This window comes from Coturnix japonica, chromosome 7 (genome assembly GCF_001577835.2).
Source record: "Coturnix japonica isolate 7356 chromosome 7, Coturnix japonica 2.1, whole genome shotgun sequence".
Classification (NCBI taxonomy): Eukaryota; Metazoa; Chordata; class Aves; order Galliformes; family Phasianidae; genus Coturnix; species Coturnix japonica.
The window spans coordinates 11,770,282-11,796,115 of NC_029522.1; the positions used below are offsets into that span (position 1 = coordinate 11,770,282).

Here is a 25,834-nt window from a genome sequence, read left to right on the forward strand (position 1 = left end):
ACTCCATTAGTTTGCTTTCTCTGTTATCTTCCTTGTTTTCTTGTATTCGTTTTCCTCCATCCCCTTGTTCTGTCTCTGTTTCTTTTACCACCTTCCTCCCCCAGCTCTTTTCCCCATTTTGTTCTGTGTTTTGTTGCACACCAGCAGTACTCCTCAGATGTGGCACGCCTGAGTCAGAGAGCAGCTCCCAGCTGCTACTGGCAGCCTGGGCAAGTGTGGGGTCATGACGGAGGCAGGCAGCATAGGGCAGCCTCTGAGCTCCCCCCTATACACTGCTTCCACCACAAAGGGGTACCTCCTTGAAAAATCAGATGGGAGACTTGCTGGTCAAGCACTGCAGATACCTCCTGATGGCCAGGGCAGGGGTGGGAAGGACTCATGTGGAAAGAGAAAGCTGAGGGTGAAGACAAAAGAGTCAGCGTGGTCGGTGTTGGGAAGGAGCCGCAATTAAAGGGAGAGAGAAGCTGGAGAGTGCCAGGGAAAGCCCCAGGTGCATGGCCCACTGGCATCACTGCATCACAGCTCTCACTGACACCTGGGCTGCAAAATCCTTCCACCAAATTTAATGCAGGTTGTACAGAAAATAGTACAGTGCTATGGTATTATGTGTTATCTCATTTTCAGTGAGGTTTTGTGCATGGTTCTGACATACAGGTATGGAAAAACACGGCAAGTTGCTGGTGGGCCTAGTGAGTTCTAAATGCCTACAGGAGGAGAATGGACAGGGAAGGATCTGAGCATTAACTGCTCCCCAGAGAAGTGCCTTTTGGGGCTCTTTTGTACCTGGGCCTGACTAGCAGGAGGTCAGCCTGAGCATCTGCAGCAGTGTGATGGCCTCAAGTTGTACCATGTTGGATGGAGGTTCAGGTTGGATATTAGGAGAAACATCTCAGAAAGAGTCTGTGCTCCCAGAAGGGGTGGAGCTTGACTCCACCTCTCCTAGATCCCATTTAAGGGCTGACCACCACTAAGGTAGCATCTCTTTCTGGAGATTGCTCCTTTGTGGAGTTTTTGTGGTGAGCATCCATCTCAACTGAAAGCCTCAGCACTGGTGAGTCTTTCCTTAGAAAGACTCCCTCTGGCTATCACTTTACTCTGTAATTACAACTATACACTTGTATTATTCCAACTGTACAGTTGGGGTTGGACTGGTGGTCTTACAGACCTTTTCCAACCTTACTGATTATGTGATTCTAATCTGCAGGGGCCCGTATGGAGTTTTGGCTGTGCCTTGTGACAGCAGCATGTTGTGCAGAGACTTGAGATGGGACAACAAGCACATGGAGAGCCAGTCAGAACCTCTGTGAGCAGCAGGTACCTTCATTTCCCATCACTTTATTCTCTCCTAGAGTTACCTTCTTCTCTTTGCTCAGCAGCATATCACAGCTGACAGCAGCTCAGAGCAGTATCTGCATTCTGATGCTGGCCTTAACTGGGGGATATGGCTGAACGAGGTGGGAGGAAGATGGCCCCTGTGCCAGGTGGTGCATTAGGTGAGGCTATCTCCTGTGAGTCTTGGTACCTTTTCCACATGCATCTTGGGAGAGGAATGATTTGTGATGTAGGTTTGCATTGCGCTCTGATGGCTGTGTTACGATTTGCAAGGGCTATTTATACACTCGGCAGTAGCACTCTGCTAGCTTGACAGTAGTCTGACTACGAGCAAGTAGTAAACAATAGTTGCATAACTCCGCACCACGATGCAAACTAAGGCGGCAGGCTCGATGCCACTGGCTTTGCATTGACTTCAACAGGTGCTGGAGCACAACTGAGCCCCAGAAGATGTGAACGGGATCCCAAAGCACGTAGGGGCAACGGGGTGGTGCAGCCCTTGCGTGGCAGCTATGGCAGCGGCGCTGCTCCTCAGCACAGGTACTGATGCTGTTGGTGTGCTCCCGGCACTGTGATGCCGAGATCCGGGCTGCAGGGCAAGGTCCCGGCCCGGTAGAGTCTCTGCACCTGCTCAGCGGCGAAGGCGGGCGAACGGGGCGCCGTATAGTGCCTGCCAACGCCGCTCCCAGGTTGGGTTTAAAGGAGCGCACCGAAGTCGCGGCACGGGAGCTGGCGGCGGCGCGGAGCGATGCGGGACGTTTCGCTCCCGCACCGCTCTTGGTAGCGCGGCGCTCGGCTGTCAGCAACGACCCAGCTCGGGCCGAGGCTCCGCGCTCCCTCGCACGCCGCCGGCAGCGCTCACCCGGAGCGGGGCCAATCCTTGTCCTGATGCTCCCCCATCCGACAGCTCGGGCGCACCCGCCGCACGCGCAGCTCCCGTCTCCGGCGGCGACTTCCGCGGCTTCGCGGTGCCCGGCGGCGCACGGGGAAGGGGCGGCGGCGCGGAGCCGCGCGGGATCGTTCGTGCTCGGAGCGGGGCGGACGACGCGGGGCGCAGCGCTACAGAGCGGGGTGCGGGCGGGGCGCGGGCGGGCGGGGGGCCGCGGGGGGCGGTGCTGGCGAGCGGCGCTGACAGCCACATGCCGCCCTGCCTGAAAAGGCTGCGAGGCGCCGGCGGGGAGCGAGAGGAGGCGCAGACGGCGCCCCAGTCCGCATCGCCGTCGCCGCGCCCCGGGGGATGCCGAGGCTCCGGCCCCGCGGGTCGCCCTAGGGGACAAGCGCTCCGTCCGCGCCGCCCGCCCCGCGGCCCCGGCTCGGGGGAGCGCGACCCCCGCTGAGCAGCGCCGGAGCCGCTCGTCCGTGGGCCGCCCACGCGGGGCTCCGGGGCAGGGAGCGCAGCCCGGCGCGCGGCCTCTCGGTGGGGTTTTGCGGTTATTGGCTCTTCGCGAAGGATGGATACGTTTCTTCTGGCGTGGGGATTTCTAGGGCTGTGCTTGTCCGGCTCCGGAGGCGCGGCGGAGACAGGTAAGCGGCCCCCGGGCGTGGGCAGCGCGGCGCGACTCGCGGGGTTCGGTCGGGCGGCGTGCCGGGCGATCCCGGTGCGCATCGCACGCGGCCGCTCGGCTGCTTTCGCCCGGCGCTGAGGGGTGCGGGGGTGAAGCCGGTCTGGAAAGTTGAGCGTTGATTTCTGCGGAGGGGAGAGCGGGCGGCAGGGAGAAGCCGCAGGGTGGGCACCGCAACCGGCTGCAGCCTCGGGAAACTTTGGGTGCGCAGTGGGAGCCGCAGGCGGGGCACGGGCGCTGCGTTGGCAGCGAGAGAGGCTTGGGGACGCGCGGCCGCGTGCTGCCCGTAGGGCCGGGCGACTCTGGGACTGCGCTCGGAGCTTCTTTGGGTGCTCTGCTGGGCCCCGTGCACCCTTCTCTCTCGGTTCGGTCTGGCTGCTGAGGGCCGCGAGGTCTCCGTTGGTGCGGATGCCGCAGGGGTGGGAAGCGCCTCTCCCGGCCCCTCTTGGGGCTCGGGCTGCGGTTAGCGTTGTGGGCGCTGCTCGGCAGGACGGAGAGCTGAGCCGAGACTGAGGTGTCCCACTGCCGGCCGGACCGCAGGACGTGCCTAGGCAGCCCTTAGGGCGCGCGGTCCCTGCCCACGGTGCGACTCGGACAGCGCTGGGTGGCGAGGGGCGGCCGGCAGGGATCGGTCCCTGCGTGCCCCCTGCTCCCATCTGCGTGGAAAGGGAAGTGGGAGAGGCGCTGCGGGCTGAGAAAGTCCTTGCAGCAGCAGAGAGACGCGGATGTTCCCGGCACACACACAGCGTACGTTCAGTTGCTCGCTGGTATCTCCTGTTTTCTTACAGTTATAAAGGGAAGAGACAAAAATCCTTTCTTTTGTTCAGATAGGAAAATAAACTGATAAGCGTTTGACTGGGTAAAGAGAGGGGTAGAGTCGTGGGACCCCCGTGGGTGGAGCAGCCCTTCCTGCGGTCCCCCGTGTCGGAGCCGCTGTGCCGGGCTGCAACCTGAGGCTCGTGCCTGGGCACGCACGGCCAGCTCCGGGCAGCTCCTCGCGGCTGTGAGCCCCGCAGCGCGTGTCTGCGTGTGCCCGCGTGGCCGCCTCTTCCCGTCCTCCAGCGGGCTCGGGATCGGCTCCGCTTTTCGGGAAGAGGTTGAGCCGGCCACGGGGCTGAGGTTGTTCGACTGCTGCGAGGAATGTTTATTTGAACGCGGGGATTTCCCGGCTAAGCGGAGCATCACATGGTGCTGCAGGCAGCGAGGAAGTTGTCTCCCTGCGGCTGACACCAGCGGCTCTGGAGAGACGCTGTCGTGGTGCTTCTAAGCTGTTCAGATGGCTCGGTCGTGAGCCCGGTGGGCAAAGATAGAGGAGCGAGCCCCCGTCGGGCTGAGTGAGATGGGCACGTCGGTGGGTGAACCTGACACGCCACTGAGTCGTGTCATGCAGGTATTCCTTTATTTCAGCGCTGTGCTTGTAGGTGATAGCTCCACCCAACGTGTGCACCTTGGCTCACATGTAGGTTACATTTATCGGTTGTGCTCATACATACTCATGTTTTTCCCTGGAATTTCATGCATATGCTAAATATTTTCTCAAACTCATTAATGTTTTCTTAGAACTGATTAACATAAGACCCTCCTCCTTAGAGCATGCGCAGTCACCCTTGGGGGGTCTTTTTGGTGGTCTTCCGAAGGTTGAGAGAGGAGGGCTGATAGTCTCTGTCACTCCCAAACCTTTGACCCCAGTCTTCAGGAGCGTGCTCAGTTAGGTGTTTGCCTCCTCTCTAAGTGTGGTTTCTCTGGTATGTCCTGATAGGGCCCATCCATCTTCAGTTTGACTTCATTTTCCTTCCTTATCTTTAAGGTAGTACATATTGTTCCTCCAGATACTGATGCTTGCAATATTCGAGGTCCTCACTCCATCAGTGCACAGCCCCAGTCAGTGAGCAGCCTGGTGAACGCGTGCCTGAGACAGATGGATTTATGTTTCAGCCTGGTGTATCTGAAAGCCTGTCTCCATTACGAAAGTCCCTCTTAAGGTTCCCTAAGGGGGGTTAATAGAGGGGGGAGATGATTTTAATAGACAATAATATGATAATCCACATGGCAAAAACCCTGGTGCAATATTTCTACAGTAAGAGATAAACAGTGCAGCTGCCAATTTGTATGTAGCCAAGCAAACCCGGAGATAACGGTGGAGGGGAGCGGGTGGGAGACCCTGGAGATAAATCGGAAAGCTGGATGCTGTGTTTTTCATCTTCCCGTAAAATGCAATCAAGTAGGAAAGTAACAGGTTTGAGTGACCCGAGTGCTGAGCCGTTCAGACGATGTTTATGCTGCTCTGAGCTCCCGAAGCCTTCCAAATAGTTTGCTTAAAAGCCAGTATTTTTCGTAATGACTTGAGAGATGCGGCGAGGTGGGGAGGGGACCACAACAAATAGCTGCCAGGCAGGCGCAGCGCCGCGCGCGTTCGAGCAGCACACACACCCACGCAGTGCTTGGTGTAACGCCGTGTGCCCGCTGTGCCGTTTGCTCGGCTCTTATGGGGAACAAAAGCTTTTTTAGCCCAGGAGGCAGACAGTTGTCGGGAGCTTTGCGGAGAACGACTGATAAGAGCTTGGTGGGGGCTCTGCCCCGGGTTAGGATGCTGGGTTTTGTCTCTGACTTCCTTACCTCTGCACATCTCCATGCATGGTGCCTGGAGAAGCAGATGGGCATGTGGGTCCCGGTGCTCCACGGGGATGTTCCCCATCTCCCTGCTCTCACCTCCCAATGCTTACCCTGCATTTGGTACCTCCATGGCCCAAAAGGTTGAAATGAGAGCACGTGGGGCTGTGCTGGGCAGCACTGTCCATCCCAGTGGCATGCTGCTGCGGGCAGTTGGTGTCCAACAGAAAGTGCTGGTGCCGCTGGGCTCTGGGATGTGGTGGCCTTGTGCTGCAGATAGCCTGAGAGGAGAGAGCATCCTTCACGGGTTTAGGAAGCTGTCAGGTTCAGATAAGGCTGGGAGCCTATCCTGTGGGACCCCTGCTTGTATTAATAGGGAGAAATTAATTTTTAAGCACTGGGATTGCTGCCAAATTATATGACCTCTGACAGACCAGCTGCGCTAGGAAAATAAATCGTCTGTATCTGAGACCCATGGTCCAATGTGAAATCGAAATTGAAGAAGTCGGCAGTTAGCTATGGCAGCGGGGCAGACTGCAGCAGCCCAAAAGCAAAATGGAAGCTGCTAAAGTTGCTTTCCATTGTGAGGTGAAGTCACCAGCACTGTCCCCATGGGGACTCAGAAATACAGTTGTCTGATCCAGGAAGCACGGGAAGCTGCTGTGCCTGCACACACCCTGGCTGGGCTGACCACGTCTGCATGGAGGTGGGGGCAGGAGCAGGCATGAATGTCTCTGGCTCTACCCTTGCTCTGGAACAGCCTTTTGACATGTCTCTAATTATAATACACACACAGACAAAGAGGTAGCTGGGCTATTTTCGAAATCCCTGTCTACACCCTGGTGGAAACCGCAATACTAGCAACAACATAAATCAGGGCTGTTGCTAGCAGTGTTGCACACAGCGTCGCGCTACAGTAGCATGGTTTTAATCATACTCGGAATCAAAGGGTCAGCTTCTCTCTGCCTGAGCCAAATCGCAGTCTCAGAAGGCTGGATCCGAAGCCAGGCCCCATGCCTGCACAGCGAGGAGGCTCAAGCACAGAGCAGGGAGGTTTGTCGGGACGAGGTCGGCAGGCGCAGTGCCAAACACTCAAAATCACAGCTTGGATCTGTAAGGCTTTCCATATGCCAGCCGTGCCCTTAGATGGTGTGGGGGGAAGCTAGGGTAAGCACAGCAGTGAGAGCCCCATCCACAGTACTGCTTCTTCCCATACAGCTGGGAATGGGGCTACGAGCTGAGGAGAAAGGCAGGAGTCAGCAAGTAGAATAGCCAGAGGTATTGCTAGCAGCAATGGATGGCTGCAGAGACTTTGTCTGAATGCTTCCCACCTACCTTCATACTTGATGAATCAAAGAAAATTGGACCCACAGAGGTATAGTGCTGGGCTCCAGATCTTTGAAAACTTCCCTGATTCCTCACCATGCATGTGAGACAAGGGTAGGACGTCTCTCCCAGCTGTCCTGGTGGGTCACCCTGGCGTGGGGCTCAAATGCCTGTCCTGCATCTCTGAAAGATGGTGAAGCCAAAGGGACACTGTCCTTTCCTACTGCACATTTTTCGAAAGACACAGTTCTTAAGGGATGCCTTCTGGGTTGGGGAAAGAGGAAGGAAGCTGCTGACTTGTGCACACAGACACAAATGCATACCCGTACTGCCTCCCTGGCTTCCCCTCTCTTTACTGGCACTCTGGTCCGATCCTTCTCTCTTCAGTTCCCAAAGCCCTACTGCCTGCCCCGCACACTTCTGCATCCTGCCCTTCCCTCATGCCCTCCCTTGTGTGCTCAGGCTCTCTCCACAACGTTTTCCCTCATGCACACCCTTGGCTCACTCTTGCTTTCCTTTCTGCCTGTCCACTCAATGTGTGCTCAGTAGGAAACAATGTGCTTAAGATGCTCGCCAGAATGTGTAATAACGTCGGCAGCAAAGCTTAGCAGAGGCTGTATTTGAGCAAGTTGTCATAAAGGCTGAAGCTGCTGCTAAGCAGAGTGTGCATGGGGGAAGCTGCAGCAGGGTCTCTCCCAGGTGGCTCTGAGGGAGCTGTTTCCATCCCTATCACATCCCATCCCAGCCTTAGGGCTGTGTGCCCGCTGCTGAGGCACTGGGTTTTGCTGTGCACTGGGGGAAGAGGGTTGGGGCTTAAGGGTATGGAAGATTCAGAGAGGCTCTGCCAGCTGCCTTAGGGAGTGGCAGAAGTAAACTGGTGGGGAAAGGTGGGATTTGAGGTTTTATGAAGAGCGGACCTTGACAGATGGGCTCAGAAGGTGCAAGGGAGTTAGGAGATCACAGCGGGCTGTGAGAGATGAGATGTGCTTTTGGTTTCTTCTTGGAATTGTCATAATAACAATACTAATTAGTATTTCAGCGGCACTGAACACCTTTCATCAAGCTTGGAGCTCTTTAGAGAGGAATCCTAGGTGAATTTATTTAATGTGTGGAGTTAGAAATGTCTCTCATTTTCTTCAGTGTTCCTCAAAGCAGCCTGTTTTTTATAACATTCACAGGGATGGCTCAGCAGGTTGTTTCCTCCTCATATTGTTTCCTGGTGCAGGCTGCAGTGCAGGAGCGCACTGCCCTATTTCTTCTGCCCCACACCTCCCTAAACTCCATTTCCCTGCCTGTATACTGGTGAAGCTTCGCCAGCACCTACCCAATCTGCAGCATGAAGCTCTCCCAAAGCTGCCACCTGCTCCTGGAAGGTGGCAGTGTGCTTCTGTGCATTGTCAAACCCTTGGGAGCCTGAAACAGAGGCAAGAGAGACAGGCATGGCTCCTGAAAGTTCAATATGCAATTATCCTCTTCCGAGTGCACGCACACGCTCACGCACCTCTGGAATGATTGCTGCAGTAGCCAGGAGTTGTAATTTCAGACCCACCAATTACATTCATGGGCAAGCCAGGAGAATTGTGTGCACACATCTATATAAAGACTAACACTATTAAGCCGGTTGCCCTATTGGAATTGCATTAGCTTGTGATATAAGATGACAAATAACAAAGTTAACGGAGGTGGCACCTTGTAAAAACAGGATATGAAACCTTATCCAACGTACAAACGTGTGGGGAAACAAAACAAACAAACAAACATCCAAGCTACAACATTTGAAGGTCAAGGTTCCACTGACTCAAGTTGTGCAACCGATGCCTGCTCCTGGAAAGCAGCTATCCAGAGCCACAGAGGTGGAAATCTCCAGAATTCCAGTGATTTTAAAACAAATTAGCTGGATTTGCATTCAGGATTTGGCTCTCTAGTTTTCCACAGTGAAGCTCGAGCAGCTCTCTGTTTGCAGTTAGTTTCTCAGTGGATTATCATGAACAGGAAGTGCAGGTCTGTCTTGTTCTCTTCCTCCCTCCAACGCTCCCACCTTCTTTAAAAATAATTTTGAATTCTTTCTTTCTGCGAAGGCTCACAGCTAAAATGTTCCATTTGCTGAGCTTTCCGGAGTTCTCCTCTCATTGCTGTCCAGCACTATAAAGTGAATATATTGCATCCTTCCCCAGTTGCCTTAGGAAGTGGTCAAACAGCCACATTCCTGAGCTGATGGATTGGCGCTCTCCTTTCTTGCTGGAGCCCAGTGTTTTTATGGGCCTGTCTCATGACAGACTTGAGACGCTTTGAATCAGACAAAACCCGAGTTCACATCTCAGAAGCGGTCTTTACATTCTGCTTTGCCATGAGCATGCTTTTAAGGGAAATTTAGTGTGAGTGGTGAAGGCCCTGGATGAGGTGCTGGGGGAACTCTCCCTGGCTGTGTGGAATCCCCAGAGGTAATGTGGGTGTCAGTGCTTTGTGTTGTCTGGGTGTGTTTGTCCATTAATTCGTTCAGGAAGCCTTTGAAGTTTTATCTCACAATCCAAAGCAAACATGCTCTTGCTAATATGATCTATGCTACGGGGGATAAAAAATCTAATCTTATTAGCTTCCTCCGTTCTGCGTGTTTCTCCCTGGCCAATGGCTAAGCTCTACATTTAAATCCGAAGCTCGATTTGTGCTCCCGCCCTTCAGAAGCTGTGCCTTAGGGTTTAGGGTAGGGCCCACGGCAGCCTGCAGCATCCCCTAGGGCTGAAGCGCTGGTAATGGCCTTGAGCAGTAACAAATCCCCACCAGGTGGGATCTGTTTCTCCCATTCATGCTGGGGTTTGGCAGAGCACTTGGATGCATGTGGACCTTGCAAAGCTTAGCTTCCGAAAGAGCTGTTTGACTGCAACAGGATTTGCTGTAGCTTGTGCCAACTCCAGCAGCTTTGAGAGCACTCAGTTCCTCCACACCGGGGCCCACATTTTACTGTGGTGTTATTGGGCAAAATTCCCCTGCCCAAGTGCTGTGTCCCTTGATATAGAAATCTTGTGTAGTGGGATGAAAGCATGGAGTTGAGGTGCAGGGCCTTGTGCGAAGCAGAGGAAGCAGTCAGGAGGCAAGACAGTGAGCCCTGACAATGTGGGGCTGCTGAGATCTTTGCCCTTGCCCTCTAGTCTTGCCCTCACTCAGCAGCAGGCACTGGTGCTGCCGCCTGCTTCTGAGGCAGCAGAAGTGCCTTGCATGATGCACACAGTCTTGAATTATATCCCCAAAGTAAACTGAACGCAGCGGATCAAAATGTGTGATGGTTCCCTGCTGGATGCTGTGAGCTCTGAGAGGCTGTAGTATGTGTTTGTTGTGAAATGGGCCTCTGTAGTGATGATTATTTTTGTTACAGGCAGAGTTGGCTTCAGTTTCTGTGTTGCAGGTCCAACAATAACAGTGAGCCCAGCTCTCCTGGGGTGAGGAAAATCCAGAGGGGTTTAGTCGACAGGAAATTCGAGTAGGAGAACACTGTGCTCCTGTCCGAAAATTTCAGCATGTGCTGATGAGCTGTGGAGCTGGGAAGCCCCAAGTGTGGGTGGAAGCTCCTGGGGCCTGGCTGCTATCTGCTATCTGTGGGTCCCCTGAGTGCTAATTGCAGCCTTTGTGCGAGTTCCCTCCCCCATGAGCACCCCAGGTTCCCTTTCCACACTTTTGGCTTGCTCATTGTCCTCTGGTGTAAGTCCTCAGCTGGGACCTTGTTATTCCTATTGGGTTAGCCTCCAATTGCAGGGATAACCCAAGGCACCTGGTGGGCTGCAAGGAAAGAGGCCTTTGGGGGTTTCCCACCCCAACTCCAGCCCACTGTCACACAACTGGGAAGTGCTGAACTCTGTGGCATCCGCTGTGGAGCCTGCAGCCTGGCCATGGGCACGGCCTCCTAGCCCTCTGCCATGCGGGTTGGCACGGCCCCAGCAATTGGCTTTCAGAGCCCACGTTCTGCTTACTGAGCAGCGGGATGTCCCACGCACAAGGCAGCCTTGGCTGATGCTTCAGAATTCAATTTTAATTTTATTAAGTGAATTTAGGTCTGGTGAAAGCTGCCAGAGCCCATTAGCCTTGGAGCACGTCTTGCTTCCAGAGCATACGGCCTGGGCAGTAGCCATGCTACTCATTTTTTTTTCCTTTCCTTTTTTATTTTTTATTTTTTATTTTTTTATTTTTCATCAATTTGATGCATCATTTTTAAAGGACAGATTTATGTAGAAGCTTGGATCTCTGCTGAGTGCACAACAGACCTGGTTTTATATAGGAAGTTGGTGCTTGGCATGTCTGCTGAGACAAACCCTTTGTCTGTCAGCGGGTGCAGTGATGGATTTTTTTGTTGCAGGTGTTTGTCTGCTAGATACCAGTGAATCAATAGAAAGAAAAGCCCAACAGAACAATTACAGAGATACTTAGTCATTTTGCCTCTTCAGATAACCCTAAGAAGCCCGTTTCCCTAGTATACAGTTGCCCACCTCCTGGGCAGTGCTGCATGTGGATGAAATGTAGCTCTTCTTGTTAACAGGGAGCTTCTTTGAGTGGTGAATGTGGGGCAAAATCTGCTTCTCCAAAAGGCTGAGAAGCTTTCCGGTAGATAGAAGGCTGTAGAAAGGTGGTGATTTTTTCCTGGTAGTATGTAAGTGTGTTGGACATGACATGATAGGTATGTCTTCCTATCTGCTCCGTGATCTCACCTGCTCATTCCATTTTGCTCTTGGGACCACAGAAAGAGGGCTCTGGCTCCTGGCACAGAGGGAGCCTCTCACCTTGGCACATGAGCACTGAGCTGACTTGAAATCAGGGTCAAGCCTGAGGTCTTCCTTAATTTGGTCCTGCTGAGCTGTGGTGGCCTCACAGGGCGAAGGTAGAGATTTTAGCATCAGGGTGTCTGTTACTGAGTATATCTGTCACGGAAGAGCTGGCGCCTGGTCCCTTGTTCACATTGCAGTTCCCCTCGACTAGCTGGAACGCGATGTGTGCTCATAGTACCCAGTGCGAGGAAGGGGCTCGCAGCTTCAGAGCGGTGGGTGATGTTGGTGGTATCAGCCTAGCGGGTAGCATGTGTGTGAAAGCAGGGGAGACGGGGAGGGGATGACGAGGTGTGGAAGGATTGACTGTATTTTCATGGCTTCGAGACTTTGCCCTTTCCAAGAAAAATAATCTGCAGCTTGAATATTTTTCTTTGCTGGAGGGGGTGGACATGTGTGCAAACGAGGTGTGAATTTTTAGGAGAAGGTGTGAAAGTGCGTACATGAGTGAAGTGTGAATTACACGTCTATTTGTACGTTGATGTCAACAAGTCCGTGAATTTCTTCCTTCCACGTGAATGTGTGTGCCTCTCTCTCTCTTTCCTTCTTCCCCCCCCCACCCCACCCCCCCCTCAGACCCACATAGACACGTGTGTGGGCAAATATGCTTTGCTAAGAGAAGGGGTTTGTGCAAAACCATTGGTTTGTAAATGTTTGTGTGTTGAGCAGGCGCTCCTGTGGAACAAAACCAGATGTTTTTTGGTATTCTCAGCTCCTCCGTGGCAGCTTTGCAATTTTTTCCCCTCATATTTTTCAGGATTCTTACAGGATTATTTTAAGAAAAAGACAGGGCTGCAGAGATGCCTCTGGGTGTGTGAGAAGAAAGTTATTTTAAAGAATAAATGTGTTAGAGGGCATGAAAAACATGGAGGAAATGGAGGCAGCGCTTTCTCATAGTGAAGGAAGCCTGGCTCCCGCAGGGCAGCTGGAGCACAGGAGGACCTTTCTGCTGCTGCTGCTTCTGCACAGCAGTCACCCATTATGCAGGGTGCATGTGGGCAGCAGGGTGCTTTTCTCCAGGAGGCATCACCTCTCTTTTTCTCCTTGTGTTGCCAGATGTGTTTTTCTGGGCTGCAGGAAAGCCCAGCCGCATCCTGCTGGGATGGGAAGGCTATGGGACAGCCCCTTGGCAGGGGGATAGCCCTTCACCCTTTCCTTTGTGGTGCCTGTGCCTGGCATTCCCTCCACTGCAGAGGCCCCAGTGTGGATGGGTGTGTGCAAGGCTTTGTGTCCCATGTTTCACCCCATCGCTCATGGGCTGGGAGGGTATAGCCTGTCAGCACAAGACTGGGGTCAGCAGGGCAGTGCTGGCCCCTCTGCTTCCCTGGCTGGCTGCTCTGCAGAGGGGCCACAGGGTTTGGCTGGATTTCACCCATTTTGCTGAGCAGGAGGAGGCATTGCCATCATCTGGAGACATCTGTGGGGCCATGATGCTCAGATGGGGTGGTGGCAGTGAGGAGGCACGCAATGGGGCCCCATGGAGAAAGGGACTTTGTTGAGATTTGTAGTGTGTTGTCAATTGACCCTGTGATGCAGATTTTCCTCCCAGCAAGTAATGCAATAATAAATTTCATTTGCAGTGTTCATGAGATTAAATGTTTTTTTGAAGATGAAATCACCCTCGAGGGCCTGTTCTAACCCAAAGCTGGGAATGCTTCCTCTGCTCAACATGTAATTGTTGCCAGCCATTTGTGGGCTAGCCCCACAAAACCACCACTGCTGATTATCAGTCTGCAATTCCAACAGCTTGGGTTGACCAAAAGATTTTGGAAGGAAGAGGTGGCTTGTCTGCTGAAATGGGGTCATGGCTGCTGCAGTGGAGAGGAAGGCAAGTGGCAAAGGGCTGTCACACAGCTTCTTGGTGGAGGCAGGAGAGCATGACACCATCCTCACCTCTGCTGCCAGCCATGGACTTGTTGCTCAGCATTGCTTTGCCTCAGTGCCCTTCCCTAGGAACAGCAAAGCTCTCTGCAGGTGCACTGAGGGTCATCTGTGTCTAAACTCTGGTGCCTCTCGGGGTGCTCATGAAAGACTGCCATGAAGCAGCTTGTGAAGGAAGATATAAAGTGAGGCAACTTCAGATGATCTGATACCAGTCTGTCTCTTACTTTATAGCTCTGTAATTGCCTAGGCAAGAGCATTTGTTTCTGTTTTCTGGTCTGTGTGAAATGTGGCGTATAAGTGTGGCAGGAGTGGTGGAAGGAGTAGGGAGTAGCTTTCTTGTGTAGAATGATGCTTCCAAGCCCAGAGACTGATACTGGTATCAGGAGCCTGAAGGGTGGCCTTTATCAGACCACTGCCAGCCATGGCCCACAGGGATCTGCTGTCTGTAGCTGATGCCCCAAACCTGTTTTTAATGCCTCATTCCCTTTTGTGTCTCTGCAGCTCAGCCATGTGGGGGCCACCTGAATTCCAAGGACGCTGGGTATATCACTTCCCCAGGCTACCCCAATGACTACCCTTCCCACCAGAACTGCGAGTGGGTCATCTATGCTCCTGAGCCCAACCAGAAGATTATCCTCAACTTCAACCCTCACTTTGAAATCGAAAAGCATGACTGCAAGTAAGAACCTTCCTCTTCTTCTCCAGTACATTGTTCTTTCCTCTTGCTTTTGTGCAGTGGCATGGACATGGTACTCCTTTGTGTATGAAAGCAAGCATCAGTCTGAGCCCCCGAAGTGCTGCGTGTCATGGCCTTTCAGGGCACGTGTGCCTCTGCCGACTGGGGGAGTGGGTTTAAGATGCTTCTTTGGACTCAAAGGATGAGCATACACTGGACTGTACATTTTCTAGCCTGAAATCATCTGAAGGCAAGAGCTAACTGGCTTTTGGCCTGACTCCGACTTTGGTTAGAAGGCAGCTTGTTGTTTTTTTTCGTGTTGTGGTGGCTTCACTTTTAAGCCATGCTGGGAGAGCAGTGCAATTTCCTGTTGGGTAACTAAACAGAGACGTGGCATGGAGAGCCCAAGGGCTGGAGACCTGGGCTCGGGCTTGGGGGTCTGAAGTGAATCTGATTCTCCACAGTGTTTGTTCTACAGGGCTTAGTAATCAGGGATATTGGTTTTGTTTGCTTTTCTTTTTCCCCCTAAGACGAGGCTCAGAAACTAGACGTCCAGGAAAAACAATTAGCAGCTAGTAAAGAATAATTAACAGCATCAAAGGGCACCATAAAAGGCTGAGTTAATAACATGGTCTCAGCAGACATATAAACCTGTGCATTTCATCTGGAATCTGTGGCCAGCTGCAGGGATGTCTGAGCTGTGAAAGAGCTCAGTCTCCTAAAGCAGGCCTGATGCAGCAGTTTTGCTAGGCATGCCGCTCCTGTTGATTAAAAGGAAGTTATATATGGAGAGGGGGAACTCTGGTTGCAAAAAAGGACTGGGGAAGCATTTATAGGGCTGTAGGATCAGTCCTGTGGAGAATAAAGAATTCACCGTGGGTTTCATGATGTATTAAAAGTTATAATGCGCAGAGTTGGATCCTCAGCTACCGTAAATCATCATAAGTCCTCTAACTATAACCAAGGTGTGCTGATTGATGTCACAGGGGATCTGGTCACCCCCTAAAAATAAAGCTCTGAGCTCCATCAGCTCTCCTTGAAGTCACTCTGTGTGTAAGGAGTTTAGCAGTTTGCAGGATCAGGCCTGAATTTAGAGAAGGGAGACAGGGAAGAAAGGCTTAACGTGGGCATAAATGAATACAGCAAGGCCTTGGCAGCGCTCATGAGAATGATGGTTGCTATCAGGTTTTACTATTGCCTGGACAGGTTTAAGTGTGTAGCCTTCTCATAGCTAATGCAGTTGCCCCAAATTCAGAGTAATAAAAACTTTATAGGCCTATGTTCTCAGACTGCAGAGTATGCAATATGTATTGGCAGGGCAGTGCGCATGGGGTAGGGGCTGAGCTGGGCAGGAATGACTGTGTCTCTCCAAGGTCTCAGGCTAGCAAGTCTGGGTCAGTCAGAGTGCCAGAAACCTCTAGGGACTTTCCCCGGCAGCTGTGAAGTTGTTGCTTACAGCTCTGAGTACTTTGGACAATTTCTGCCACATTTTGGCGCGTGTGAGAGAGCAGGGTCTGGTTCTGATCTCAGGTGTCATGTGCTGGAAGGGCTACCCCAACCACTGAAGTCATTGTTCCTCTATGGCTTTCTGCTTTGTTGGTGCGACATGGTACTGCACTTTTCCTTTCTGCACGTGCACAGAGGAGCTTTGCAGGAAGGTTTGTGTTGGAGGGTTTTTGTTCCCAGAACTCTCCATGGGATGTGAATGGTGGAAGGTTTCTCAAGGTCTTTGATTCAGTTTGGCTTCTGCAACAGTGTTGCTCTCTAGGAACCAGGAATTCACATCAGACCTCTGCTGAAAGAGAGGCTTGCCTGCACCTCTGTTCCCTCAGCTGCCATATGTGTACAAGTGTGAGACAGGGTTCATCCACAGTGCACCTGGGCCTTTGCTGACTCCCAGGTGTAAACCAGGAGCTAGCAGTTCAAGTGCCTGTCCCCCACAGCAGGCATTGCAAAGGATGGACAGTGCCCGGTAGGAACCGTGACTAAATCAGTGAAAACAGTGCAAGATAAACACTGCCAAAAAGGAACGGGTAGGAGGGAGAGTTTTTGTTTTTAAGTGGTCTACCAGAAAGAGAGAAATGTTAACACTGTGTAATTGCCTGGACATTAAGCAGTATTAGCAGATGATCATCTCATAATAAATCTCATCTGAATGTCAAAGGGTATGTTACAAGGATGCAAAGGTCTCATTGCAGCTGCAGGTGGGAATCTTAATGGGACCAGGAGTTCAGAATCAAAGAAATATCATCTCAGGGCAGAACCTTACTCCTGACATCTGCTCATTAATAAAAGCACTTTCTCTGAAGGATGGCAGCCAATGGTCTGACTGGCACTCGGTCTGTGGGCAGACACAGTTCCCCCTGGCCTGATGTTGCTACCTGGCAGCTCAGGGAGTGGGAGCAGGGCCAGGCTGTGCTTCGTGCTCCAGCTGCCAGGAGTAAACAAAACACCACAAGTGCTTCCTTTGTTGCTTCATCCTTCTACATTTCTTTTACCTTATTAGGCTAAAGTTTCTTCCTTGTGAAGCATAACATTTACATTCCAAAATCCCATTTTAAGACCTACAAAACTATCTGCAAAAATCTTCATCCTCATATCAGATGTAGGCTTCCCTTTGGGGCAGGAGGTGCTTCCTCCCATCTTTGCACCCTTGGGACCTTCATGGAAAGGTCAGTGACTTCCTCTGGCCATGCATCTGGCCGGAAGGGGCTGCGGACCTGCGGCTGCCAGACATCGGAGTGAGAGCTGCTTGTGTGCAGCAGGCTCTGGGGGCTGATTCTGCCCAGGGGGAGGGAGCCCAGACTACTAGGAGGTGGCAGTGATGGGCAGCTTGCTTGATGCTCATTACATTGCTATTGTTTCTCCAGAAGCACATCTGGGCTTTTCTTTTTTGGCTGTGTCCAGCTGCATTAAGAAGCAACTGCATCCCCAGCCATCATCAAAGGAGTAATTGATATAATTGAAGCCCTAGAAGATTCTGCTCTATCTCTGTGTTTCATCTGTGCTCTGAGGAAGTGCCTTACTTTGGGAAGCGCTTCAGATAAAGAAGACTGGGCACCTCCTGCACTTGCAGGTCCCAATGTCAGTCACAGCAGGTCTCCTGTTGCAGGAGGGTGGATGTGCTGGGGGGGGGAGGCGCTGGGCTGTGCTCCTCCTGTCCTGCAGCCATGGGGACACAGTGTGACAGCAGGGAACAAAAAGGAAGCTGAACACTGTGGTAAGAGGCCTGCCTAGCTACCCAGAAATAATAATAACCCTATCCCCTTGCGTTTCTTCCTCTGTGAACTGTGAGTGCAGCTCGGGTGGAGCAGTGCATATGTGCTCGCTAAATGGGGAGGTGGCAGCCAGGAGGAAAGAGTGTGGGGTTGCTGCAAAGGGGCTTAGCTCTGCCACGTGGCATAGTGGTACCTGGGCAGCCTTGTATCTACCAGGGTTTATTTTTAATCCTAGGAGTGACCTGAACAGAGTTTCCCGGTGTGCAGTAGAAGCCCCCCCAACTAGTGCAGACAGGCAGCCCTCCTGCCCAGTTGCCATTTCTCTGCTCTGTCTGTGCTGCTTACTTGGAAAATCCAAGTCAAACTTCAGCTCAGAGTGAATCATCACCTCTATAATTACCTTTTCCATTTGTGTGTCCCTCCCACTGCTAGAGATGTCTCTTGGCCTCTGAAAGCTCCCAAGCCTGGCTACAAGTTCTGCCATCCCAGCTGCAGGCAGGCTGGACAGTGACACCCTGGGTGCTGGGACACTTCTGCTTGCACGTGGCACAGACACATGCTGTGCATCACAGTGGGAGGGTGCGGGCTCCCACTGCCAGCAGAAGACCTTTGGGCTGAGTCATAGTATCTGCACCAGAGAAACACTGTGTATTGTAAAGCCTAAGCCACAGGCAGGCCACGTCGGCAGGATTTTCTGGTGCCCTTCTGCCAGGCACCCAGTAGAAGGATGAAAGGATGCTGCTGGGGCTTTCTGCCTGGGCAGGATTTGGGGCTGCTGCAGTGGCTCGCAGCCCCCTCTGGTGGTACTCACCAAATGCTGGTGGAGGGCTCTGGAGATGGGATCTGGACTCCAAAAACAAGCAAGAGGTGGCAAATGGCAGACAGCCCAGAGCTTGCAGAGTCAGGCTGGCTCACCATGTCAGGCCTTGAGGGTTTCCAGAAAAAGGAACTGCAGCCACAGTAAGGAGGAAATTTGTGTAGTTGTCATTGCAGCATGATATGGTGATGTTAAGTAAAAAACACCATGTTCAGCATGACCAGGCAGATGCAGCCAGAGAGGCAGGGCACAGGCCGGGGCTGACATGGGAAGATGTCATATGCCAGTGCCCTGGAGCTGGCAGCATGTACCAGTGCTCCCAGGCCACATTGCAATGGGACATGGTGGGCACTGCCAATCAGCAATGGCCCCGTGGCGGCATGCCATCTCCTGTGCTTCCAGGAATGGGATGTGGGGGCACAGCATGGCTCCATGTCCTTCTTGGAGAGAAGCCATGCACTTGGCCCCAGCCCCATACCCACGCAGTGGGGGAGCAGCACTCAGGAGCATAGTTTGGTCCTGCCCTGCTCACCCACTTCTCCTGACCATCTCCTTCAAACAGAAGCGTGATATTGCTAGATGCCCTCCTTCCATCAGCCAGGGTTAAGAGCAGACAAGGCAGCAATTATGGACAGCTAATTAGGGAATGCTTTTGAAAAGTTTGCATAATTAGCTCATTAGTAAACATTTTAGAAACAATGCAGTTCATCTCCAGATTGGGTAAATGCTTAGAAAAGAGAGATTTGGCACACTGCGCGTTTTTGGAGGGGGGTCTTCACTGGGGTGCAGTGGGAAGTGAGTGCCTCTCCTGCAGTGCTGGGGCTGTCGAGCCAAGGCTCTGCAGAGAGGAAGTCAGTGATGAGATGTTAAGGAAGGCATGTGCTTGCTCATACATTTGTGGCACGGGTAGCCAGAAGCAACATTTCTAACGTACAGGAAATAATTCTGTCTGGGTAACGCAGCCCTGTGGCTCAATTTGTCTTCAGTTGAGCTTCTGCTGTTTTTTCATTTTGTCCGGTATCCGCCATGTGGTTCATAATTCCTGTCAGCCGCAGCCGTTTTGCACACATGGCCAGCAGTGAGCAGGCTAGCAGTGGTGCTGTTTGGCCACCTCCAGGTGACTCTTATATTTGCTCTGCTGCCCATCCGCAGGGCTGGGAGGACTCAGTTCCCTCTGTGGCCATGCCTGACTGAGCCCTTCAGGGGGCTCAGACCCTGGGTTGGTGGGGGGCTGCAGGCACACTGCTGGACTCCAGTGTCTCACCGGCATCCGGCGCTTAGGAGAGCCAGGTCTTGTCCTGCACTGTGTATCCTGTTGGCATGATGACACAGCAGGGGCTGTTCCGGTGTCACCGGAACAATAGCATGAGACACCTCTCACCTCCTTCCTGCCCCAGAAGAACCAGCAGGTCACCCGCTTCTCCTCAGCCTCTGGGGGGGGAGTGAGGGGAGAGCAGGACCCAGGGGCTCTAGGGAGGGGGTGAGTATGGGGTTGGCTGTGGTGATGCCTCGGAATCCAGATGCCAGCTCCATGGAGCAATCCCATTCAAATAGCCAATGCAGTGCTATAGTGTGCCCAGTGCCCTGCGCTCTTTGCATCATCCTCTGGGTTTGCAGAGGTGGCCTGAGGAGCCCAGATGCCTTTGGGGATGGGGTCTGGGCTTCAGTCACTCTTTTATCATCAGTCAATGGTATTAGCAGTGCTCTTCTGCATCACGGGTTTGCTGTCTCGGTGCAGGAACTGTAAGGTTTAGTGAATGTAAAGAGTGGTTGGCCAGAATTATATTTTTAAAAGTATCCTTTTTTTTTATAAGGAGCAGATGCAAAGCCTGTAAAGGCAGCAGGAGGTTTTACCTTGATTTCCACAGGAGCTGAATTAGGCTTTTAATGCGCAGCTGTTTGCCTTAGCTACACACAGTCTCTCCAGTGGGTACCGTGCCTATTGTCAGGCTGTGGTAGAAGGAGTGTCAGGCTCACCAGCAGTACTAGGGCTGGGAGCTGTGAGATTGGGGCCCTTCCCCGATATTGGCTTTCCACTCCTGCTTTCACATATCACTTTAAATTCCTCACCCTATAAAGAAGAGATGGACATTTGGGTGTCTATAGGCTCACTGACCAGTCTGGCTAGCAGCAGTGCATTGCATGTTCCCTACCAAAGGCTGCTGTGTTGCAGCATCACACAGAGCAGGTCAGGGCGCTGCATACAAAGATTGGTTCTTTCCCAGCCTTTTCTGGCCAAGTGTGAATTCTGCAATTAAATATGAATGCAAAATAAAAAGAACAGACTGCAAAGAACAGACTGAAAATGGAAGAATTTTCTGGTTGCTTTTGGCCAGAGCTCAGCACAGAGCTTATTTGAAAGAACAGGGAGAGGTTAGCTTTCAGCATGAGACAAGTTCTCCGTTTTCTTTAAATCAAGCGGCTGCACATCACCGTTGAATGGCAATGTAATAACACGTTGCAAACCACAGTCTGGTGATCCTGGAATTCCTTATAAGTTAATAGTAGTCATGGTCCGCTAATCACAGCCAGCATGTTTTAAGCAACTGTCTTTGATATATCAGTTCAAGCACACCACGGTAAGCTCTGCTTATGCTGACTGAGCAAGTAGATGGGTAAGAGCCTCAGAAAGAGTGAGTAACTTAGGTTGTTTCCTTCCTTGAATCCTAAGGGATTCATTGGACATACGTACAGCATTGCTGAGCAATCGCAGTCAAGGAAGATGGTAGTTTTAATGCAGCACCAGGTCAGATGTGGAGATATGTCAGTTTAATAAATTGCTAGAAGCAGAGGCCGAGGCAGTGGGGTGAGTCTGGTGGCTAAAGACTTCCTTAGCCTTGATACAATCAGCACAGAAAGCAATGGGCGGCTGCTCTGCATGTGTGCGTGGTTGCTGTCCCAAATGTCACTCCTTTAGAGGAACAGAAGTCCGTGGCAAAGCCGTGTGCATGCACAGTGCTTGCATGCAGGCGGTCAGTGTGTCAGGAACCCCCTGGGGATCCACAGAGCACGGGCTGCTGACGGATGTTTCACAAGCAGGAGCCCCCCCGCCATTCTCTGCTGCCGGCACGAGTGTGAGGCATGTGCTCAGCTTCCTTCCTCTTCTGTGAGTGTCGTGTGAGGTTTTATTTATGTTGTTGTTTTGCAGTGGAAAGGGAAGGTGTAATGCCTGGCTCTCACGTGCCTTACTGTCTGTAACACTGATGTTGGGCTGATAATGGCAAGCAGGACTGAGGCTTGGGCTCTCTGTCAGCAGAGGGGACTGATTCATCACTGATCTCTGCTCACTGCACCTTGTTGAAGTTTTTTGACCCTTTTGATTTCTTAGGTTTTCTTCTGTGAAAATCCTCTTATTTTTCTGCCGATCAGGAGCAAAACATTTCTCTGTGTCTTTAAATATGGCAGATGGGGATTTCTTCAGATGTCCAACAACTCAATTGATGGAGAGACCTCAGGAGACCTCTCCTCTTCCCTGTCCCCCTTCTCAGCCTGTCTTTTCATCTGCAATCTGGAGATGTAAGGGTTGTAGTAATAGAGTGTCAGAGGAAGTAATTGATTCATCACACGCCGGGAGAGGAGTCTGTTGCCTTTAGTGTCAATGGAGCTGAACCACAGCCTGGGAGGGTGAGGGCGGCTTGTAAACACTGCATGGCTGAGCTGGCAGGGCAGCGCGGGCTGTGCTGGGTGGCACGGAGGGGCCACTTCTCAGGGGAACTAAGGCCCTCAGTGGGGCCTGTTGGGACCTGGGGGCTCGTGGCAGCAGGGGTACTGCAAGTGCCCACCTGATGCCCAGGCTGCTGGCATCAGGAGCTCCTCACCTGCATCTCCCTCTGCAAAGTGAGCAAAGGGAACATTTGCCCTCTGCCTTCTGCTTGCTCTACTGCTCTTCGGCAGTAAATTTTCCTCTGGTGGTTGTTATCTTTTATTATATACGTTCTTTTTTTCTTTCTGTTAGTGATCTCATTGCCTGTGAGTGGTGACAGTAAAATGACACAGAAAGCAGAGTCTGATTTTTTTTTCCACAGATGGATTGTAGCAGAAGGAGGAAAGCGCAAATGCAGTTTCCCAAGTGTCCTGCATTCGGGGGTTATGGAGGGCTGTGAGCTGCCTCAGCTCCGTTGCAGCAGCAACAGAAGGCTGGGTGCTTGGGGAGGGGGCTGTGCTGAACGCACTCTGTGTATCTTATTCCTGGTTTCACCATGATTTTTCCCCTCCCAAACACTACCAAAGGCATCTTTCAAAAACCGACCTCTGTAGCTAAAGATAGAAGGGTGAGGAATTTATAGAGATGGCTTTGGAGACAGAAATAAAATTAAACAGCCATGCGTAACCCCTGAACAACAGCCTGCAGAAAACCCCTGAAGTGCACATTAGCACATCTTGTTTTCTGGGATAATGAATGGTTCTCCAGACATGCCCCAGCTGAGAGCCCTCCTCCACCCATCACACTTTCCTGCAGTGATCTGGGAGCCCTGAGATAAATGGCGCATGGGGCAGCAGACAGTGGGCTAAAAGCTGCCCCTTCCTGGACCACAGGAGCAGCTTACAGATATGTTTTATTCTTCTCTTTGCAATATGCATCTTAGCTACATCTTTTTTTTTTTCTTTTTTTCCTTGTCTGCATAACTTAACAGTTGCTGCTGAGACTTTTCCTATCAGTGGTGCTCGTATGGGGGTGAAAACAGTCCAAGGAATATAAATAGAGGCTATTTGTAGTTTCCGTTTTTTGTCTTAGAGGCATTTTTGAAGTTCTCCAATCTGTTAGGGTTATTTTCTCTGTCTGCCTCTCTCTCTCTTTATTTTTTTGATGGGGTGACTGGATTTTTCTCATTTCTCAGAAACTCTGGTCAGATTTCTGCGGAGATAAAATACTCCAACGCGCAGTGGAATGATTACAAAACCCCACAGCGCTGTGGTTGCACAAGACGTAATTGGATGCAACAAATTCAAAACAAACTTTGGAGAAATCTGAAGCAATTATGCACCCCCAGCCCAGCCTCAGCTGCCACCAGACTGTGATAGTTTCAGTTGCCGAAATCTGGTGAAATCCCTCCAGATGCAGAGCAACGCTGGCCTGTTTGTCTCTGCTGCTCCCAGGTGCAGTTATGTCAAGGCGAAAGGAGAGTAAGCTCTGCTGCTCCAGGTACATCCTTTGCCTTAGCGTGGCACAAATGGCTCTGCAAGCTGCAGGCTGAGAGCAGAGCATCCCTTGCCTCCAGTCTCCCAGAGTGCAGTCCCAGGCAGAGCAGATCTGCAGTCAGGGCAGGGGAGCGATTAACCCCATCCTGAGACAGGGCAGTGAGCCTAGGTCTGCCAAGAGCCACAGACACTAGCTGACTGTGCCGTGAGCTTTTAGGCCTGCATGCACATCCATTTTAGGACCCATGAGGACTGATTCTCTTCTCACCCCAGGATAAATTAGGAGTGATTACCCTTAAAATGATGAGTTACACAAGTGTAAAACCAGTTCAAATCAAAGGAGAATCAAATTCATCTGCTGTATTTATAATTAATTACTCTGATTAAGAGCTGGCAGTTAGGATCAAACTTCATTGTTCTTGTTTCATCAGACTGCAAAGGTGTTTGCCTCTGGTATAATGGCTATAAAAACACTGCTTAAAAGTCCCCTGTAGTCTCTGCAGCCATTTCACCTTTGAAGGGTATGCCATTCAGTAGCTCAAGATTGTGTAAACATAATAGAAAAGTTTTGTCTTTCACAAAGTAACCACCCATGAAATGAGGATTTGGTTGGAAGGTGGCTTAAGAGAGAGCATGGAGATGGGTGGTGACACAGAAAAATTGACAAAGGCAGCTAGCATGTAATGGACCTTAATTCTAACTGCCCCTTGATTACAAAATAAGTGCTGAGCTGCCAGCTCACCATTTCTTAACCATCTTTATGCTGCAGCTGCTATCTCATCCCTAAGCTTAATTCAGCTTTTTTCTAGAGCATCTTTAAAAAATGTTGTGCTTTTAATAATAATTTGCTGGGGGGTGGGGGAGAACCACCCTTTCAAGAGAAATGCTTGCATTTGCCTGCTGGCGTTGTGGCTAAGCAGGTCCCTGCCTCCCTCAGCTGTGTGCAGAGCATGAATGGCTGCTGAACTCCACTGGCATTGCAGTTACTCTTCGTATTCTTAGTAGATGTGCTTGAGATACCAAGACATGTGGTTCAGGCAGACCAGAGGTCTCGAAGGCTTGAGTCAACACTGGGTATTCCCAAATTTGGGGCTGTTGGCATGCAGTCAGTACCTATTTGTCTCTCTGTCTATCTAGGCCAGACTCCTCTACTATAATATAATCTGTCTAATCAAGGCTGGCTTCTATTCCTGGCCATGTTGCAAGCTTCCTGTGTGACCTTGGACCAACCACTGCTCTTGTCTGCCTTCCCACCTCCCAGGGTCTCGTGAGGATCCCCTCATTAATGTTTGCCAGGTGCAGGCACGAGCCCCTTGGAAATGACTATAAATAACAGCTCCAAATTAAACGGTGGGGAAACTCAGGTCGGAGCCTTGAGTCTCTCTGGCCCTGGCAAACACTGGAGCCCAGGCATAGCTGTGTGTGAGCCTCACCTTCTCCAATGATTGCTCCAAGAATACTACCAGTGTTCCCAGGCCAGAGCTTCCCTGAGTGGGCTTTGAAGCAGGGCTCACATGTGGTTAGGTACTATGGCTGTGAGAAAAAGAAAAAAAAAAGATTTATTGTTTGTGTTTCTCTCCTCACTAAGCTAACGTCCATGAAACATGTTTCAGTGAGGAAGGACCCAGTATCACTACAGAGCCGAGACTCAGGGGCAGTAGGTTTGTTAATTAAGTGTGGAGTAGTATGAGTCCCAAAACTGCTTTTTTTTTGTGTCTGTGTGTCTTAGGGAAGGGAGCACCAATTGGCATGGCACGTCTCCCTTGTGCTGCTCCCCAGGCAGGGCACAGTGCCTGGAGCTCATAGTGTATGGGTGGGCACCAAGGAAATCCAGGCTGGCCTCAGACAGCGGAACACAGCTGGCTGTTCAGGAGCCCATGAGCTATTCTGCGACAGAATGGGGTTGAAAGGTGGAGTCTCTTCACCGCTGCAACTGGGGCTTGTTGCTGGCCTTTATTGAGCCTAGCAGTCTTTTTCAGGGGCCAGCAGCAAAGTGACTTATTGAAAATAGAGAGAAAGAAGAGACTAGGAAGCAGTGAGGGCTGACTGAGGGAAGAAGCAGGCAAGCATGAGTAATACAGACATTAGAAGTGCTTTATAATTAGTTTATAAAAGCTCTCTTAACATCCGCAAAGCACTTTCTACTAAAAATCTTTAATAAAAACACAGCAATATTTGTAAGCGTCTTATATTTTCCATTTAATTCTGTTAAACAGCTACAAGAAGAGCGTCTAAGCACTGCACTTCCCTCCGTTCTCAGCCCCCCATTGTCTGTGTAGTTAAAAGCACTTCAGCTTTGCTTCCCTGCCTTAAAACTCCCTAGTGCAAAGTCCTGTGTTTGTGGTGGTTTCAAATCTGCTGGCTGGCCCTTCCACTCCAGCAGCAGCTGAGAATATCCTGCTGCTGGAGGAGCAGCCGAGAACGGCCACCTTTCCTACAAGGAGACTTGCTTATTCCATTGA

At 51.5% G+C, this 25,834-nt stretch overlaps 1 protein-coding gene across 6 annotated transcripts in view; it reads left to right on the top strand.

Moving 5' to 3' along the window:
- The first annotated feature begins 2,494 nt into the window (after window positions 1-2,494).
- The window catches only part of NRP2 (neuropilin 2), an 80,563-nt gene continuing 57,223 nt past the window's right edge, over window positions 2,495-25,834 (top strand). For 4 of the 6 annotated variants that reach the window (XM_015868258.2, XM_015868260.2, XM_015868263.2 and 1 more), the window contains exons 1-2: window positions 2,495-2,856; window positions 14,024-14,201. In XM_015868258.2, the coding sequence (XP_015723744.1) occupies window positions 2,784-2,856; window positions 14,024-14,201 (251 nt within the window). In that variant the 5' untranslated portion in view covers window positions 2,495-2,783. The remainder of the gene's footprint in view (window positions 2,857-14,023; window positions 14,202-25,834) is intronic. The other 2 variants (XM_015868259.2, XM_015868262.2) reach the window with 1 other exon arrangement.